General features: G+C 50.6%; 1 protein-coding gene across 6 annotated transcripts in view; it reads right to left on the reverse strand.

Annotated features, from left to right (window-relative positions):
- PKNOX2 (PBX/knotted 1 homeobox 2) overlaps positions 1-17,414 on the reverse strand; it is a 245,771-nt gene that overhangs the window by 54,847 nt on the left and 173,510 nt on the right. For all 6 annotated transcript variants that reach the window (XM_073239542.1, XM_073239544.1, XM_073239543.1 and 3 more), the window contains one exon: positions 8,347-8,486. In XM_073239542.1, the coding sequence (XP_073095643.1) occupies positions 8,347-8,486 (140 nt within the window). The remainder of the gene's footprint in view (positions 1-8,346; positions 8,487-17,414) is intronic.

Here is a 17,414-nt window from a genome sequence, read left to right on the forward strand (position 1 = left end):
GCAGTCTCCCTCCTGGCACAATAGAAAAAAGAAAAAAAACATGAAATCTCCACAAAGTGATTGTTAAGGCTAGTCTGCAAGGGCAAGAAAACAAAAGACTCTAAAACCTGGTAGGATCTCCTGTCCAGCCAGTTCCTTTTAAGGAACGACAACTCAGGCACAGAAGAGAGAAGTGTCTTCCCATGACTCACTAGGCTAGGTAGCTAGTGAGAGACAGTCAGAGGTTCTATCCAAGTCACCGGACAGCCAGTCAGTCCCCAACGAGAAAGCCCTTCCAGGAAGATCGTGTGGGGATGTAGGGAGGGGTGCTCTATCCATTCGGCCATGGTCATAGGCAGTGACAAGGTCACACACATTGGGTGGCACTCAGTAAGTTGTAAGTGTTTTTCCAGGTACTTATTGCATTGAAACCCCCCATGTTCTTTTTACTCCCATTTTATTGATCAGCAGACTGAGGTGCCATATGGCTAAATAACTGCATCATGCTAATAAGTGATGGACCTGAGATTTCAAGGTGGGTTTCCAAAATCTAAATTTTGGCTCTTGCCCCCTCTCCTGTGCACTGTTTTTGAACCATTATTGGAATCACTTCATCCTCCTCTCTTTTCTCCTCTCCTGTGCTTGAGGCATCCGTGTCCTGGGGTCACAGACCTGAGCTGCTATGTTGCAGCACAAGAGAATCTCTGCCTTGTCCAGTAAGTTTCTAAAACACTCTTCACTCATCACAATATTTGTTTATATTTGGAGAGGACTTTAACCTTTATACAGGCCTTTCATTTTCTCATGATGCCTACCTGTGAGGCAGGAGAGCTGATCTAAAGAGGTGAAATGATTTGCCCGATGGTTGAGTCAGAGCTGAGACTGAAGTCTTAGTTTTATGTTCTTTCCACCTGACCATGAAATGGACCAGGGCTTGGGAGAATCAGAGAGTGGTGCCATGGTTAAAAGAAAGGCAAGATTGGTGCAGTCCAGCCCTGGTGAGAAGCCCGTGGCCAGTTAAACCCACAAAGGCCCAGCTTGCTGGCTCTCTCCCCACTCCACCCCGCCCCATTCACATCAGTGGGAGGCCCAATTGCTGGTCATCTTCCCTCTTATAAGGGGACAGATTTAGTCTAGTATTGATCATGGGAACTACTCACAAACGGAGCCACCATTCATTGTGAACTTTCTATGTGCCAAGTGCTGTCAGCTGTCAGCCTGTCTTCCTTAATCCTAACATAACCTCGTGAGGGTACAAGTCACTGGGACTCCAGGCTCCTGGATGTCTTATCAATATGCCTAGTCTCGGCAGGGTACCTGGACTTCTCAGCTCTTCTCACCACATGCCAGTGAGCTGTGGAAGCAGTAGGACCCACTGCCTCTGAATGCGTGTGGGCCAGGCTGCCGCGGCCTCTGAGCCTGCCAGCAGCAAGTACAGAAGCTGGGCTTGGGGTGGGGGGCCTTCAGATGCTGGCAGGAAGGGCAGGGAGCAGACCTGGCCTGGTGCCGGTGGAGAACTGAGTGTGGTTTTACTTCCAGGTGATGGTTCCAACAGGATCACTTCCCTGACTATACAGTCAACAGCTGAAATGTTATCTCTGATGCCAGTGACTCCAAATGCTTCCAGAAGCAGGGAGTGTCTTCTAGAGCCCCCAACCCATCAAGCCCAGCCCGGAACACAGCCTGGAGCATCTGCTCCCAGAACCAAGTCCAAAAGCATCTGGTGCTGACTTCTCCATTTGGAATGGCTTTCTCCCACACCACCCTCAGGCAACCCCACCCAGCACATTCCAGGAATGACCCAGCACACTGCCAGGGACGGCATAGGGTTAAGCCTCCGGGTCAACTCGCTGGAGTCAGAACACCCTTTGGTCACAAGGTGCAAGAGTTCCCTCAAAGACACTTCATCAGGAAGTGCCAGTTCCCTGGGTCCTGGCCAGGCAGCAGCTACAGAGGACAGTCACCACAGGACCAGCCCCTGTCCAGCTCAAAACCTAGGGGGGCTCCTCCTATCCATCTGCCAGCCCAAGCCCAGGAAAGCAGCTTGGCTATCCTTCCCCTTGGGCTTCACCTCCATGGGAAGAAGCCACCCTGCACCGTGTACTCTGCCACCCTGCACCGGGGCCAGGAGCCTTGCACTCAATTCCACAAACACTTTCATGAGCTGATGCTATGTGCCAAGTTTACATTACAGTCACCTTCTGTGTCTTTCTTCCATTCCCTGAACCAATTCTTCTTTATTCAGAACCCCTCTCGGAACTTAACACGATGCTCAGTGCATGCTTAATGGAAGTGCAGTGTGAAGACACTGGCGTGGGAGCCCTTTCCAGTGCTGCCCTTTGCCATCACCTCTCAGCATTTACCTTCCAGCCTGGCAACCCCTGCTTCCATTTCTCCAAACATCTAGTAGCCGCTAACACCTCCACAGTGCTTGCTATATGGCAGATTCTTTACCAAGCACTTTATGTGCACTACGTCATTAATCCTCATGACAATCCTGATAAGACATTGCACTGCTTTTAGCCCTATTTTACAGATGAGGAAACTGAGACCAGAAAGAGTTAGTGCCCAGTGGTAGAGCCAGAATGTAAGCCAAGGCCATCTCAATCCAAAGGGTGTGTTCCTAAGCCCGAATTCCACCTCCCCTAATATACCCGACCTCTTCACCTCTTCACCTCTTGAACAGGCCAAGGGGACACATGTGGGCCCCTCTGTTGAAAACATCCTCATCCCCTCTACCCCATACAGCAAGCACTGATCTGGGTGTCAGGTATTATCTAGTTTTAGTCTAGCTACCGCTGTTTTCTCTTTTATAACTGAGAAAATTGAGGCTCGGAGGGATTCGCTAGCCCAGGGTGACAAAGCTAGTTCTCAGCAAGTCTGTTTCTAGAGCTCATCCTACGCCCAGGTGCTCTACTGCACCTGCGCCTTGACCTATGGATGATCAGAATCAAGCCCGGGACTTCAGTGGCCTTTGGAAGGACGGTCTCCAGGTAGTGATCTGCCCACTGCCCACAGCCCTGTTCTGATCTTTCCCCAAGATCAGACCTAGAGGGACCCAGGCTGGATGAGACTGGAACAAGTGTAATATAAGTAGGGCTTCAGAAATATGGATGCTTTTATTGAACTAGTACTGGACTTCAGCATGAGCTGTCTAGGGGTAGGTCACATGTGGGAGAGGCTCTGCATCTGTGGCTTACGGACACATGTGATTGATGGGAAGAGCCAGAGATGCTTTATGGAAAGGTCAGGCTTCTGAAGGCTGAGCAACTAAGGGCGAGGCAGGAGACTGGTTTCACGCAGGGTTTCTGGAACTGCTAGGAAGGAGTTCATTAATGGATAAACCAGGAAGAGCTTGGAATCTACTTGGGGAAGGTGCGGTGAGGGTGAGGCTTTGCTCATCGGATGCAAAGAGACACAGTGATGGGTGGAATCTAGAAAGGGGAAAATTCACTAAGGTGAAAAACCACAACTGCAAACACTTATAAAGCACTTGCTCTGTGCCAGGCACTGTTCCAAGTATTAATTAATTAGGAGAGAACTTCATGAACTTAGAGCCCAGGAGAAGACCAGACAGGCCAGTGAGCACCAAGGAATGTAGGATCATGGCTAAAGGTATGTGGGAAACCATTCCAAAGAATTGGTTCTAAGATGGGATGATGTGGTTAAAAACAGACTGTGGACCCATGACCTGCCTGCCTGTGTGGGGTTTGTGCTTTGCGCTGGTGAGAGCCGACTGCGTGCGCCTCTTCTCAACTCTGTTCAGTGGTACCACCCTGGCAGCTTGAAATGGGCCATAGTTGAAGCATTTACACTGTGAAAATCAAATGCTACAAATCCGGGCTCCCCCACTCTGCTCAGCCCTGAGAGCCAGTTTGCCAGCACACCAGCCTAGAACCACGGTACATTTATGGGAACTGCCTAACCTATTTAATGAATTCACTCGACAAGCACTGATTTAGTATGTACTTGGCCCGAGCTGCGGAAACTCTAAGGCTTGTGTCAGGCGAGTGGGATGAGTCAGTGAACAGAGCAGATGCGACCCTGCCCTCATGGAGTTTACGATCTAGCGGGGAAAACAGAAATAACGTTAACACAATCAGTTCAATTGTGAGTACTTCCCCAAAGGAGAAATACAGGCAGCAGCCGTGCCCCCTCCCCACCTGATCCCAGCTCCATTCTCCAGCTGTTTTACAGGCAGATTGAACAGTGCCAGTGCCTCTGTTCTCTCACTGCTCCTGCCTCCAGCCACCTCCGGCCAATAAAGGTGACTTCTTCAGCACCGGGGGGGGGGGGGGGGGGGGGCACTTCCCCAATCTCAGAGAGGTGTTCAGCCTCAGGGGCCACGGCGACAACCAACTCAGCATAGTCGTCTCAGCAAAGCCTACCTCCTCCCCCATTCGTACCTGGCCAGGCCTACCTCCCTGCCACTCTCTGTTCCCCAGGACATCCTGGTTTCCATGGGAACCCACTCACTTCAAAGGGGAACAACCAGAGGGGAGCGGGGAGAGCAGAAACTGGATTAACCTCAGCTCTGGGCCCTGTCTTTGCACTGCTGGCTACTTAAGCGACCAGGTCCCAAACAGGACCCAGTGCTGTCCACCAGCATGGATGGGGGGCTCCAGCATGGACAGGGGGGCTGGTGTGGTCCATGCTGATTTTCCCCTTCTCGGGGGGAAAATGTCCAGGATTGATGAGGGGGCTGGGGAAGGAGAGAATGGAGTTGGGTCCAGCCCTGCAGGCCCTGCCTCCCTAGACCCCCTGTCTGAATTGCTCCTGGGCCACAAACACAATTACCCACGATGTGCATCCAATCATGGGATCTGCTCGGATTAGACTGCAATCATTAATCTGAGCGGGAGCTCCTGGTTGTCTTGCTGATTAGCCCAGATGATGCTCTGGTATGATCCAATTAAAGACAGACTTGGCCTCCCCTCTCCCCTTGCTAACACACGCGTGCGCGCGCACACACACACACAGTTTCCACATCAGAATGAACCAACACATTTCATTAACACATCCTCATACACAAATACAACCTCAGGGTCATGGACAGGCTTCCTCCACTCACTGGCACAGCCCGCCACTGTCCCTTTTGTCATACTGCCCCTTGGCTACCCTTTAGAGGCCTCCCATACCCATCTTTCATCTGAGGTTCAGGGCAGGGCCTCGGTGGGGATCCCAAAAATCAGTGCGGGGGCACTAATCTGAATCTGAATCGAAAGGGTCTTGTTACATTTATTGACATGAAGTGCCGACTCCCTGATGCGCTCTGGAGCAGCCAGGCGGGCTGCTGGAGGCAGGCAAATCTAATTAAAATTGCCCGACCCTACAGGAGGCTGAGCCCCCTTCCTGGTCATCCTGCAAGGGCTGTAGAGAGGGCTGCTGGCATTAATGGGAGAGGCATCATTGTGGAGGACAACCTGGGGCCCCAGGGGCAGGAAGGACTGAAGAGAAAAGAAGATGCAAAGGTGCTGATGTCAGCTTGGGGGCCCTGAGATGCCAGCAGCCAGCTTTGGCTGGGCAGGTGGTGGCGTCCAACCTGCGATTCTTTCTTGGTCAGATGGCTGCAGAAGTAATTTAGGCAAACACAAAGGACTGTGGGGTGGTCAGCTGGGTGGGAGCAGGTAAAGCTCAGGTGTGAAGATGTCAGGAAGAAGGGTTAGTTGAAGGAAGATCTGGGCCTTCATACTAGAAGTGACATCCTGGTGCACAGTTTCCGCAGAGGAGGTGACCCCCACTCCCCTGCAGTTTGGCCTGGGTGGGGAATGAACCTGGGATCTTGGAAAGGGTTCAGTGCCCATGGAGCCTATTTGTAGGAACAAGGTAATCCATCTGCTTTGTGCCAGACACAGTGCCAGGAGCTTAAATGCACCATCTCATTAATTCTTATCAAGCCTGCTGATTAGGTTCTACCATGAAAGGAAAGCTCAGGGAGACTAGTACATGGAGGAGAGGGAACTCAAGCCTAGGTTTCCAGAAACTCTTTCTACACACGAATCTGGGGATCTTTCTAGACTGTGGACTGTGCTCACACCAGGTCCTTGCCCAGGGATCTGGAAAGCCTCCTAGGATTGCCTCTCATGTGCATATGAATCACCTGGGAGCTTGTTCAAGTGCAGACCATGAACCCCTAGGTCTGAGTGGGGCCCAAGATTTTGCATTTCTAATCAGCCCCCCAGTGATGCAATGCTGCTAGCCCATGGACCATACTTTGAATAGGGATGATCTAAATGGAGTAAGATGCTTGTCTTGCCTGAGGGTTTCAGCCCTGGGCAGATTCACTAAGGAGTCAGTGAGACTGAGAAATGACAATGGAACTTTCTTGGGTAAAAGCATTTATACTCTGCTTTATATTCCTGGCAGCAGCTTGAGCCCTAGAATCATGTCTGTATCCAGCAGTCTGCAGGTCTGTAATCCATCTCCATCTCTGCCTCTGCCCAGAGCACTGGGAAGAGCTCTATATAGTAACTCAGTCAAAAATAGCTTATTGCCTAGGGTGTGGAAGCAGTAACCTAGCAGTAGACCAATTATATCATCAAATAGTTTAGGGTCAGGTGAGAATCCTGGCCACAGGAACTTCCATTTTCCCCACAGTGCTATATCCCCAAGTCATCAGACCACGAGGCAGTTTCCAGAGACCATGTTGCTCTCCTCTCCCTCTTATGCTTCCCATGAAAGCACAAGCCCACCACACTGGTTAATTCACAGGAGGCCAAGCAGCTTCAACTCCCACACCCAGCTGCTTGGGCCTCTAGCCATTCTTGGAACACATCAGGTTCTGCTCTGCCTGGAAGGATCTGTTCGACCCATTTCTCTTACTGGCCTTTAAGATCAAGCTCAAATATTGCTGCCTCCATGAAGCCTTCTCTGTTAAAGCCCCCACCGAACTGTGTTACTTTCTTGTTTGCATATCGACCTGTTCCTGGAGGGACATGGAGGAGCCCATGCCTTTCCCTATGGTTTTAGCCTCTCTCTCCTGAAGTCCAGCACAGTGCCTCCACGTATTAATAGTGAGGCTTCAATAAAAGCATGTGGAGGAAGGAGGGAGGGCAGACGAGAGTACCCAGTGTCTCTGACAGTCATGTAATGACACCCAGGACTTCTTTGGGGCCCAAAGCAGAGCTCTCTACCTGTAGACATCTGGGCCTGGCCTGCGCATTGGGCAGGGTGGGACCCAGAAGCTGTGATTTATCTTCTGCCAGGGCTGGAAAGGACCCTCACACCTGGATCTGTGGATCAGGGCCCGCTGCTCTGGACTCCCAACTGTTGGCATTAGAGGCATTCAGCTCACCTGAGTTAGTAAAACTAATGCCAAAAATAACGATAATAGCAGCAACAATCACCACCTCACTGTAAAGGCACTGTCATCTGGGGAGGACTGCGCAAGGACTCCATTTTCTTTCCCTTCGTCTGGGGTGGACCATTATACATGTTACTGGCATTAACATCTGCTGCAACATACGCCCTGCCCCGTTGGAGGTGGGCCTCCCTGCTGATACACATGAGTGTGCGCTCCCACAGGCGAAGTGAGCGTGGGCCCAACCCCATCCCTTCTGGAGCCCCCCTCAGGCCTGCTCTCTGATGACTGCATCTGCTCCCCAACAGGTGCACAGGACAGCTAGGAGTTTCCCTGAGTCCTCCTCACCCCCTGCACATCCAGGACCCTGGGTGCATGGGCAGATGCAGTGCAAGATGAGACACCTGCCTGCTCTCAGCAAGCTGCCCATCTGGGGGAGGGTGCCTGAACCTACACAGCCACACACAACACCTGTTGCTATAAAGTGAAGGCACTTTATAAAGTGAAGGACCAGCTGCCTTAGATTCACCTGCAACACTTTTGAAAAATTCACATTCCTCTTTCTAGAGCCCGACCTACTGATTCAGCATTTCTGAGCACTGAGCCCAGAAATATGCATTTTAACAAGCGCTCCCAATGATTCTCAGGCATACTATGCATAATACCCAGTCCTAGATGGTGCAATCAGGGGCCCAGTGCTCTGGTGGTCTCGGAGTGAAGGCAACCATGGAGAGAAGGCAAGGAGAGAGGCTGGGGGCAGCTGCCTGGTGCTGAGCCAAAGGTTTCAGATGCTCATTAGGGCTCATTCCCAGCTGGGATGAGGAAGGGATTTTGGAAGAAAACTGCCCAGGCTCTCATGTCTCTCACTAGACAATTCTGGAAAGCTAGAGTCAACCCCCACTGGTCAGCTGAGGGATCTCTGGATCGATGTGAGTGGGAAGGTGGCAAGGAGAGTGGCTGTTGGCCATTGTCTTTGATCAGCCCACCCACGGACCTGTGTTCTCATCCTCCTGCTGAGCAGGGCCTACAGCTGGTGGGGACTTCCAAACACAGAGGCTTCGTCCTACCTGTACACAGCTCGCTTGTCAGCCTCCAGCTGGGCCTGGGGGTCAATGGGGGCACTGGGCACAGGTGTGCTGGCAGCAGCTGAGGGTGCAGGGATGTGAACGGCCTGGGCCTTAGAGGGTGCCTGAGCAGTTGCCGTCATCTGCAGAGAGAAGAAAGGGGAGGCGGCAGGTTAGTATGGGAAGGACTGGAATTGTGGGGTGCACCCTAGCCTGTGGTGTGTGTGGGGATAAGAGAACTGTATGTGCAAGAGAACTGTGAGTGTGTAAGTGTCCATTTGTATATGTGTTACCATAGGAAGAAAGCATTCTTGAAATGAGAACATTCTAGAGAAGGATTTAGGACCACACAAAAGCAGGTGGTGCACAAGACTCTTTAAGAGATGCTTCTCAATGGCAATTAAGGGGCCGACCTCTGCCCTGAAGCAGAAAAGAGCAAGATGATGACCCCTTTAAATTGTGCTTCTGAGGCATTTGGGCAGCACTGGGCAGTGATGTTGGGTCTGATGACTTTGAAGAGCTGGAGAAAAATAACTCCATCTGTTCACATTTGAGCAGAGGTTTATTCCATTTAACTCAAGCCAGAGGTAAGTGTTTTTATGGTTTTAATTGATAACTGAATGGTTTTCCAAATTTAGTTTACCTGGGCACTTGAAGATAAGCAGGTTTTGATGAACAATGGATGAATTTCTGTTCTGAGTTGTAACAAATATTCAGGGCAGTGGTCTTCATCCTATGTTACATGTTTTTGAGGGAACCCCCAAGCCCCCAATTTTATGCTTACCAGAGCAACTCCTTTTGATTCTATATTGGGCTTTCTGCTTAAGATTTCATTTAAAGAAATGATTAAGTGGCTTAAATGTTTTGATAACTACCATTACAGAATTTAGCAATTTTATATTTTCTTTAGCCAAATGGATCTCTAAAATATCATGAATGGTGACATGTGTTGTCTTGACAATGGGTTTCAGCCCCAGACAAGTTCACTGTAGATTCAGTGAGACTGAAAAAATGACAGTGGAACATTCTTGGGGTGAAAGGGTTTATACCCAAATTTATTCCCATGGTGTCAGGTCAATCCCTAGAATCCCATCCACCTTAGAGCAAGTCTGCACACAGCAAGCCAGTCTCTGCCTCTGGGCCTCTCTACCTCTGCACAGCCATGTCAGTCTCTGTCCTCGGCGCTGCCACCACTCCAGCCTCTGCTCTCCTGCAGCCTTGAAGCCCTGCAGCCGTGCAGCAGCCCAGAGCACTGGGCGGAGCTCTTTATATAGAGTCAATAGCAATGTACTGCCTGCACGTGTGTAGTGCGCAAGCCAGCCAGGGCCAGGCGAGAATCCTGGCCATAGGAACGTTCACTTTCTCCACATGCCTTAACTGTTCTCTTCCACTGGCCTGTCCGTGTCACCATGATGGCTCTTATCAACCACTGGGTTTGATCTGTTTGTCTGTCTCCTGCACTAAAGCCTTGTTCACCCCTTCATCTCTGGCAGCCAACTGACACTAAGTAGATGCTGAGTATTTGTTGAGAAAATAAATGAGTAAATAAATTCATGGATACAACTGGAAAAAAGCAGATATTTTACAACTGGAAAGTTCATCCTATGATCTAGGTCCCTGCTTTCTGGAAGAAAAAGTATTATACTTCCATGACTACAAGCATGTTACTGCTGGTAAGGGTATCCCCAGGACATCCACAGCCTCATTTTATTCAGTTAGATCTCTGCTCAGATGCCATGTCTTCAGAGTAAAATAGGGCCCCTCTGTCCCTTGCTATCCTCTTACTCTGCTTTATTTCACAGCCTTTATCATGGCTGTATGTCTACTTGTTTAGATATTTTCTCTCCCACTCCCAAAGAAAGTTTAAGCTCAAAGGCAGCCTGATGAACAATTCTAGTCCTAGGACCCAGAATAGCCTGGCACTCACTAGCTAGTAGATGCTCAATAAATATTTGTGGAATGAATGAATGAATGAATGATGGATGGTGATGAGATGAGACTAGAAATGAAATATATCTACTTTACTACACTGTATCCCCATCATTTTTGTTAGGAAGAAATATGTTTGTCAGTGTTGGCTAAGCTTTCCCAAATGCAGGGTGTAAGAGGCTAGCCATAGCATCACGGTACCATGAAACCAGAAGTCAACTGCTTGAATCCGTCTGTCTCCCATTATTATCCTTTGACCTTGGGAAAATCCCTTAACTTTCCTAAACTCATACTTTCTTATCAGGAAGCAAATTGGTGTGATTTTAAAATTTTTGAGTATTAAAGAGGGGCTATAGGGAAGAAAGTAGACACAAATGTTGTTCCAATTTTTAAAATAGAGAAAGAAGCTGGAACCAAAAAAATGAAATAACTGTGAATCTTCACATCAATCTGGGCCAGTTCCTTTTATTCACTAGTGCAACCAACCATTTCTTCAAATACTTTTCGAGTCCCTGCCATGTACTAGGCACTGCACTAGGCCCTGGAGTCACAAGGAAAAGTCCTGCTATCATGGAGCTCAATTTCTGGGTTTAACATGGTTACTAAGCTGGCTGATCATGAAAATGTGGTACACCGGTGGTGTAAGTGACTCAGCGAGGTACCTCCCATGTATCCTTGTTGAAAACATGGAGAGGTGTGGCCAGGTGGACAATTGTGTGGACTTGTAAGCTACACCCAACGGATGAGAGTTAAGGATAGATGTCAGCTTGAGGAAGATCTCTGGGACAGTGCCACAGGCTTTCTCCGTAGCCCTCTTTTTCAATATTTTTATCAGGGATTTAGAGGATGTCTCAAGAAGCATTCAGCAAATTCCCAGGAGACATGACACTGGGATATGAAAGATCTTGACAGATTTTGGCAACAGGCTAAGTCTAAAAGGATTAATTTTCATCAATAAGTTGGAATTTAACACTTCTAACACTTGGGCCAAAAAAAATCAATAATGTAAATGTGGAACAGGGGAGACATGGTTTAGCAGCAGTGTTTTTGTTGACAGCAGGTTCAATGTGTCCAAAGTGTAATGTGTCTGTCAAAAAATCAAACAAAAACAACCTAAACTCATGCTGAGGATGCACTAGGAGAGGCAGAGCTCACAGGAAGCTTCTTGTCCCATACCATTCTTCAAACAAGTGCAAAAAAGCACATTCAGGAGAATTATCAGGCTGGTGAAAGGATCCTGTACTATGTAGTATGAATGTTTGAATCTGGAAGATACAAGAAAGATTTGGGGGTAGGGGAGATGGAGTGACAGGAGAGCCCCCTTTGAATACTGGAGCAGAGGATTATATTGTATCATTTCTGCTCTGCTTGCCCCAAAGGGTCAAACTACAAACGGTGCATTCAATCTATACAACACAGAGACACAACTGAGCTCAACCAAAGAAGTTTTCAAGCATCTGAGTTCTCCAAGGCTGGAATGGGCTGCCTCCAGGAGGTTGGTGAGTATTCAGCAAGGCAGGGGCGGCGCAGAGGCTGAGTGACCAGCTGGGCCCCTGTGCAGGGGATGGAAGCTCTAACTGGGTGGCTGGTTTAGGTGACACCTGAAGTTCTTTCCACCATTGACAGGCTCAACCCATGAGGGTGCATAAATAATCACTACCCAGCACATAGGGTTGGCGAAAGCTCGGATTAGATGTATAGTGTGCAGAAGTCCTTTGAAAACTTTCAAGTACTTCCGGGTTGGAGGGATGGTTATCATCATGAGACATGGGATTTCCAGAGTGTGCTTCTTTCATCAGGCAGGGCACAGCCGTGTCTGCACAGCAAGTTGAGGGGGGAAATCCGGGGTAGGCTGGTAGCTCTGCTCTGCCCACTCAGCATGAATGTCCTTCTGTCCCTGAAGGAATCCACAAGGGATTTCTATGAAAATGAGCTTCTGGAGAGAGAAGGAGGGGAGGTGCCTGGTTCCTCTCACCTCCCCATCTAGGCGGGGCCTTGAGGACAGGTGGGGAAAAGCCCCACTGGGTTACAGAGGAAAGCACAGAAGAAAAATGTAAATCAAAAGCGGTCACTTGCTAGCATCCCGAAGGGTCCCAGCTGAGAAGCTGTTCTGAAGCTCAGGGAGGGGTGGGGAGAAGACAGCAGAGATGGTCCACGGAGGACAATGGTTCAGATTTATTTAGCTCCTGGGGGCCAGTTCAGCAAACTGCATTTCCTCCAGGTTTGGAGAATGAGCATCTATCTCCAGATAGATTTCTTTTTCTACCCAGAGACCCGTTTGCCAAGAACTGAGGCTTAAAGGGCAAGGCCCTGTAGCTCTCCACAGGGTCTGGGGCCAGGAGGATGGAGGTGGAGGTGACCAGTGGTGAGATTTGGGGGAGGTTATTGGCAGCACAGCCCAAAGAGGAGGGGCAGGGGAGAAGCTGGATGGACTAGGGCAGCTGTTGCTGTGGCCTGTGAAAACTGATTGTTAAATCTTCTGGACTTTTGCAAGCTGGTTGATACTGGCAGTGTGAACCTGGCCAAGATGGAAGTATTCACACCACAGAAATTGGCAAATGCTGCAAATCAGGGCTCTATCCAGCCCTGCCCAGAGAACTGGTTGTTAAATATTTACTAGCACACCACCAAGTCAGGGTTTCTCTCCAAGGCACTCTCTCCTGTTCTCCTCGATCTGGCACGTGAAGAAACTGGCCATACACACTCCATGAGGCCAGCGGGTGTGTCCACAGCTGGCCCCAGAACTGGTCACTCCAGACCTGAGTCGTGCTCCCGAGAGAACTCAGAGCACTCTGGAAGTCCTGCCTAGGCAGCAAACCGGGGACAGGGTGTGTCCACGGCATCGCGCACATGTGGGAGACGGTTCCTTTTCAAGGAGGGGAGCCAGGCACCGAGGAGGAGAGGCAGAGTTGAACAACATCTTGAGAGCAACCTGGGAGATCAGAAACCCCTCAGAGAGTAGGGGGAGCTGGGATTCGGGTCAAACGCTCCTACATCAATTAGCTATGTGATTGGGGCAAGTTTCCTGACCCCTCTGATCCTTGGTTTCCTTATCTATAAAAAGCAGAGGGTAATGTCTCCTCCTCAGCTGTGAGGATTAATCAATAGAACAGGCTAATGGCTAAGGGACAGGGAGGGGGAGGGTGGCAGCCTTCCCTGCCCGCCGTGATCTGTGGTTCTGTGTCCACAGCCCACCCAGCCTCTATGGTCGGGTCTTCTTACCTTCAGGGCCTTTCTTGGATAAAGACCCTGGGGCCACCACACCATACTCTTGTCACCCACAGATGCTATAACTGCTAGACTTCCCGCCATCACCCGGCTGGAACCAGCCCTGCCTTGAGTTTGGAGGGAACAGGCCCTGCTCAGATTCTTGTGTGTGACACTTGGAGATGAAAGTTCCTGTCCCCAACCCTGATCTTAGATGGGAGAGGGAGCTGTTGGGGGCTGTAGCTGTGTGTGTAGGAGTGCAAAACCTGGAGGTGCTAAGAGATCTGGCCATTCTGAGACTGGGCTGACCACGGAAATGGGCTGGAGGCACTCCGTGGTGTGAGGTGAGGGCTTGTGTCCTCTGTCTACCTCCGTTGCCCTCACGGGTACTGGAACACCCCCCCGAGGCTTTCATTTCTGGGAGGCATCGGCCCTTCCCAATGGTAGGGGGAGTGTGGCACACGACATTCTAACAAGCTAATAAAACAGCTCTGCAGGTGTTCATGTTTCCCAAGAATCCTGTGCAACCGGCAAGATCATCCCCATTTTCCATCCAAGAGAACAGAAGCCCACAGAAGTAAAGAAACTGCTAGAGACCCCAGACAGTTCGTGCCAAGGCTGGGCAAGAACCAAGGCTCCGTGACTAAATCACACTGTGTGAATTACTGAGCTTAATTACTTTCCTTTGAAGAAGAGAATGGGAAGATTTTGCCCCTGCATGAGAAAGGGGAAGCAGAGGAGGGAAGCGGGGGTCAGAGTGAAGCTTTACCTCCCAGCCTTGCTCCCAGGTCTCCATCTAGTTCACCCACCCTCTGCATCCCCCAACAGACCCCTCAGGTTCGAGTTGAAGTCCATTCCCCACACTGGTCACGTCAGACACAGCCCCTTCTGGGTGGAATCACGTAGGAGGGCATTGGTAGCTTATTAATTGACGGTGGCTCAATGCTGCTACGTTCACATCTCCTTGGAGGCTGCAGGCAGCTCAGAGATCCAGGTTCAGGGGGCTTCAGGCCTCTAGGGCACCTTGGACCCAAACCGCCTGGCCACTGCCTGCTGTCAGCTTCCATTCAGAGGTCCTCCTTTATGCTCGTAAGAGGTGGGAGCAGTGGCTCAGGATGAGGAACCCATGGAGGTTTGTGGGAGATGGTGGCATTAGAAAGGACTGGCCTCCCCTTTGGGTGACCTTGGATGTGTGACTCCCTTTCAGGGCTCCCGTCTCCTCGTCTGTAAGTTGGCGGTGAGGCTTCCTGCCTCCCAGCACTGTTGTGAGCATTGTGTCTCCCAACCCGTGGGTGCTGGCTGGCTGTCAGTCACCAGCCAGGCCCCTCTGCTCTGGGCTTCTGTGGCCCTGAGCACACTGTCAGCTGCATTTGCTTCTCTCAGCCACTAGACTATAGGACCCTGGAGTGCAGGACCATGCCTTCGGTATTTACCAGCATAGCCCCAGTGTCTGACATAGAAAGTACCCAAAATAGCCACTGAAAACAGGGTGACCGGTGAGGAGTGGGTAGGCTGTCCCATCGAATGATACCTTTTTAGCTGCAGATCTATCTTCTGGACCTTGAATGTCTCAGGCCAGAACAGGGAAGGGAAGTCGTAGTCCCTACCACGTATTTATTGGGAGTGGCAGGCAGCCAGCCCAGAGCCAGAGACGAAGGGATGCACGCTGATGCACTGGCATGAGCATCTACTTTGGACTTGATTCTCCACCTGTGTGAATTGGGCAAATTACTCAGCCTTTCTGGTCCTGGGTCCTTGCCCATAAAGTAGGTGTAATAATACCTGAGGTGTGGGGTTGATAGAATTAAATAAGATAATGTATGCAAAGCAGCTGACGCTCAATAGATACTCAGCATATGGTGGTTATTGCTAATATGATCCACACAGCCTGCGGCCCACTCTCGGAGCTGGCCACTTTTGCTTCTGTGACATGGACTGCCCTGGGGGTCCCGCCCCTGCTGCAGGAGCCCACTCTCCCATAAGCACCCAGGCGGCCCCTCGGGCACAGGGAGAGGGGCCATGGTGTCGTGGAAGGAAACATTATCCATTTCCTGCTATGTCACCTCGGGCAAGGACTCCATTCCTCTGAGCCTCAGTTTCCTCACTGGGAAAAATGGGGCTAATGACGCCTCTTCCCAGGCTACCGTTTGTGGGGGTGGATCACACACAGGGGATGCTCAGGAAACCTTGACTTCTCAGCACTTATGCTCCCTTTAGCTAGCTTTCCTTTCCGAATCCCAACCCCACTCCCTGTCCAGACCCTGCCCCCGAGATGCACCAGCACCCATGCTTCCATGTCACCCTATGCACACCCTTCCCCCCACAGACAATTTTGTTCTTTGTGACTAGTACACCCACGAACTTATTACAGGTGCTTTCTACAAACCTCAGACAACCTAGGCCTGCACCTTCTCAGCATGACACCCCCTCTTCTGAGCCCTCCACCTGACCTAGGCAGGATGGGGGCTCCCCATTCCCAGTGCCTGCCCTACTGAGCCAGACCCCTTGCATTCTGGCAAACATTGGGGCTGCGTAGACCTGGCCCACTAGGGGCTACTGAGGCCCCAGCAGGGCTGGGCTGGGCTTGCCCAGGAACGAGTGGCCCTCCTTGCAGAGCCAGGACAAGACAGTAGGGTGGGATCTGGTTTCCTCAGAGCCAGGAGAGAGTCCAAGGACCTGGTAGGAGGTCAGGGCTTGAAGCCATTTGGTAAATATCAGGTTTGCCCTGAACAGGTGGGAGGCAGCAGGGGACACGGCTGGTGTTTTCTGGGGAGAGTACAGCCCACAGGGCACCCCAGGCCTGGGCCTGTTCACTGCCCCTGGCCTTGTCTCTGGCACAGCACCCTCCCTTACGCTGTACCCCAACCTGTGTTGGGGTGCCTGAACATGCCTGATGATTCACATCTTCATGCCTCTGCTCCCACAGCTGCCTCAGCAGGAAATGCCATGTTTCCCTATCCAGCCTCCCTCCCTTCCTCCTGACCTCTAACCCTCTTTTAAGAGTCAGCTGGAGCATCAACTCTCCCAAAGTTTGTCCCAATTCTCCAACCCTCTAGACCCAGGTAGCCTTGCCCCTGTCTCATCCATCTATGCATCTAACCTCAACACCTGTAACACTACAGGGCCCTTAGTTATCCCCTGAGTGGACTGGCTTCCCAGCAGCCATTATTGTGCGTGGATCATGATAGGCTCCCAGTGTTTGTTAAATGACTGAGTGACTGACTGAATGAGGGGAGGGGTGAGTGATGTGTTAAAAGACTCAGGGATACAAAAAGGTGAGGGGCTGATGAGGGCTCATTTGGAGCCCAGGCAACAGAAGAAGGGGAAGGGCCGGCTGCAGAGCCAGGGCATCCTGATTTAGCTCCAGGAAGTTCCTGGGGCCGCAGGCCTAGGTCACCTACGTTCTGAGCCTGGGCCGGCTGGATAACAAGCACAGGAGAGTTGCTTAGTGTTAAACAGGGGTCTTATTAATTAATTAATTTTAAAAGGGTTTGTAGGCAGTGGTTTGCAAAATGAAGTTTGTAAATGTTCACTGGCCCTTGTCTGCACTTCTGGGGCATTACTGACGTGGAGGACCAGGAGGAAGTCATTACGTGATGAGAAGGAAGGCTGTGGGCTTGGAGCTGAGTCTCTCACGTCCCAGCTTTGTGTACTTTCCCTGGGACCTGACTGCTCCCCATCCTTCTCACCCATTTCTGGAGGACCCCTCACTTGCATGAGTCCTGAGCCAGTGATTTCCAGTAGGCCCTTTAGGGCGCATATCAGAATCTCAGCGTGTGTATACCTCTATAGGGTGGGGGCTGGGCGGTGTTCACAGCTCCAAGCGCATGTTTGATATGCCTATTGTGTTCCTAATAAGAAGTATAGTAATTAAGCTTCAATCCAATCTTGGCTACTGTAGATACATAGAAAGAAGATAGCTTTAAAAATCAGTG

The sequence above is a fragment of the Manis javanica genome, chromosome 6 (assembly GCF_040802235.1).
Source record: "Manis javanica isolate MJ-LG chromosome 6, MJ_LKY, whole genome shotgun sequence".
NCBI lineage: Eukaryota > Metazoa > Chordata > Mammalia > Pholidota > Manidae > Manis > Manis javanica.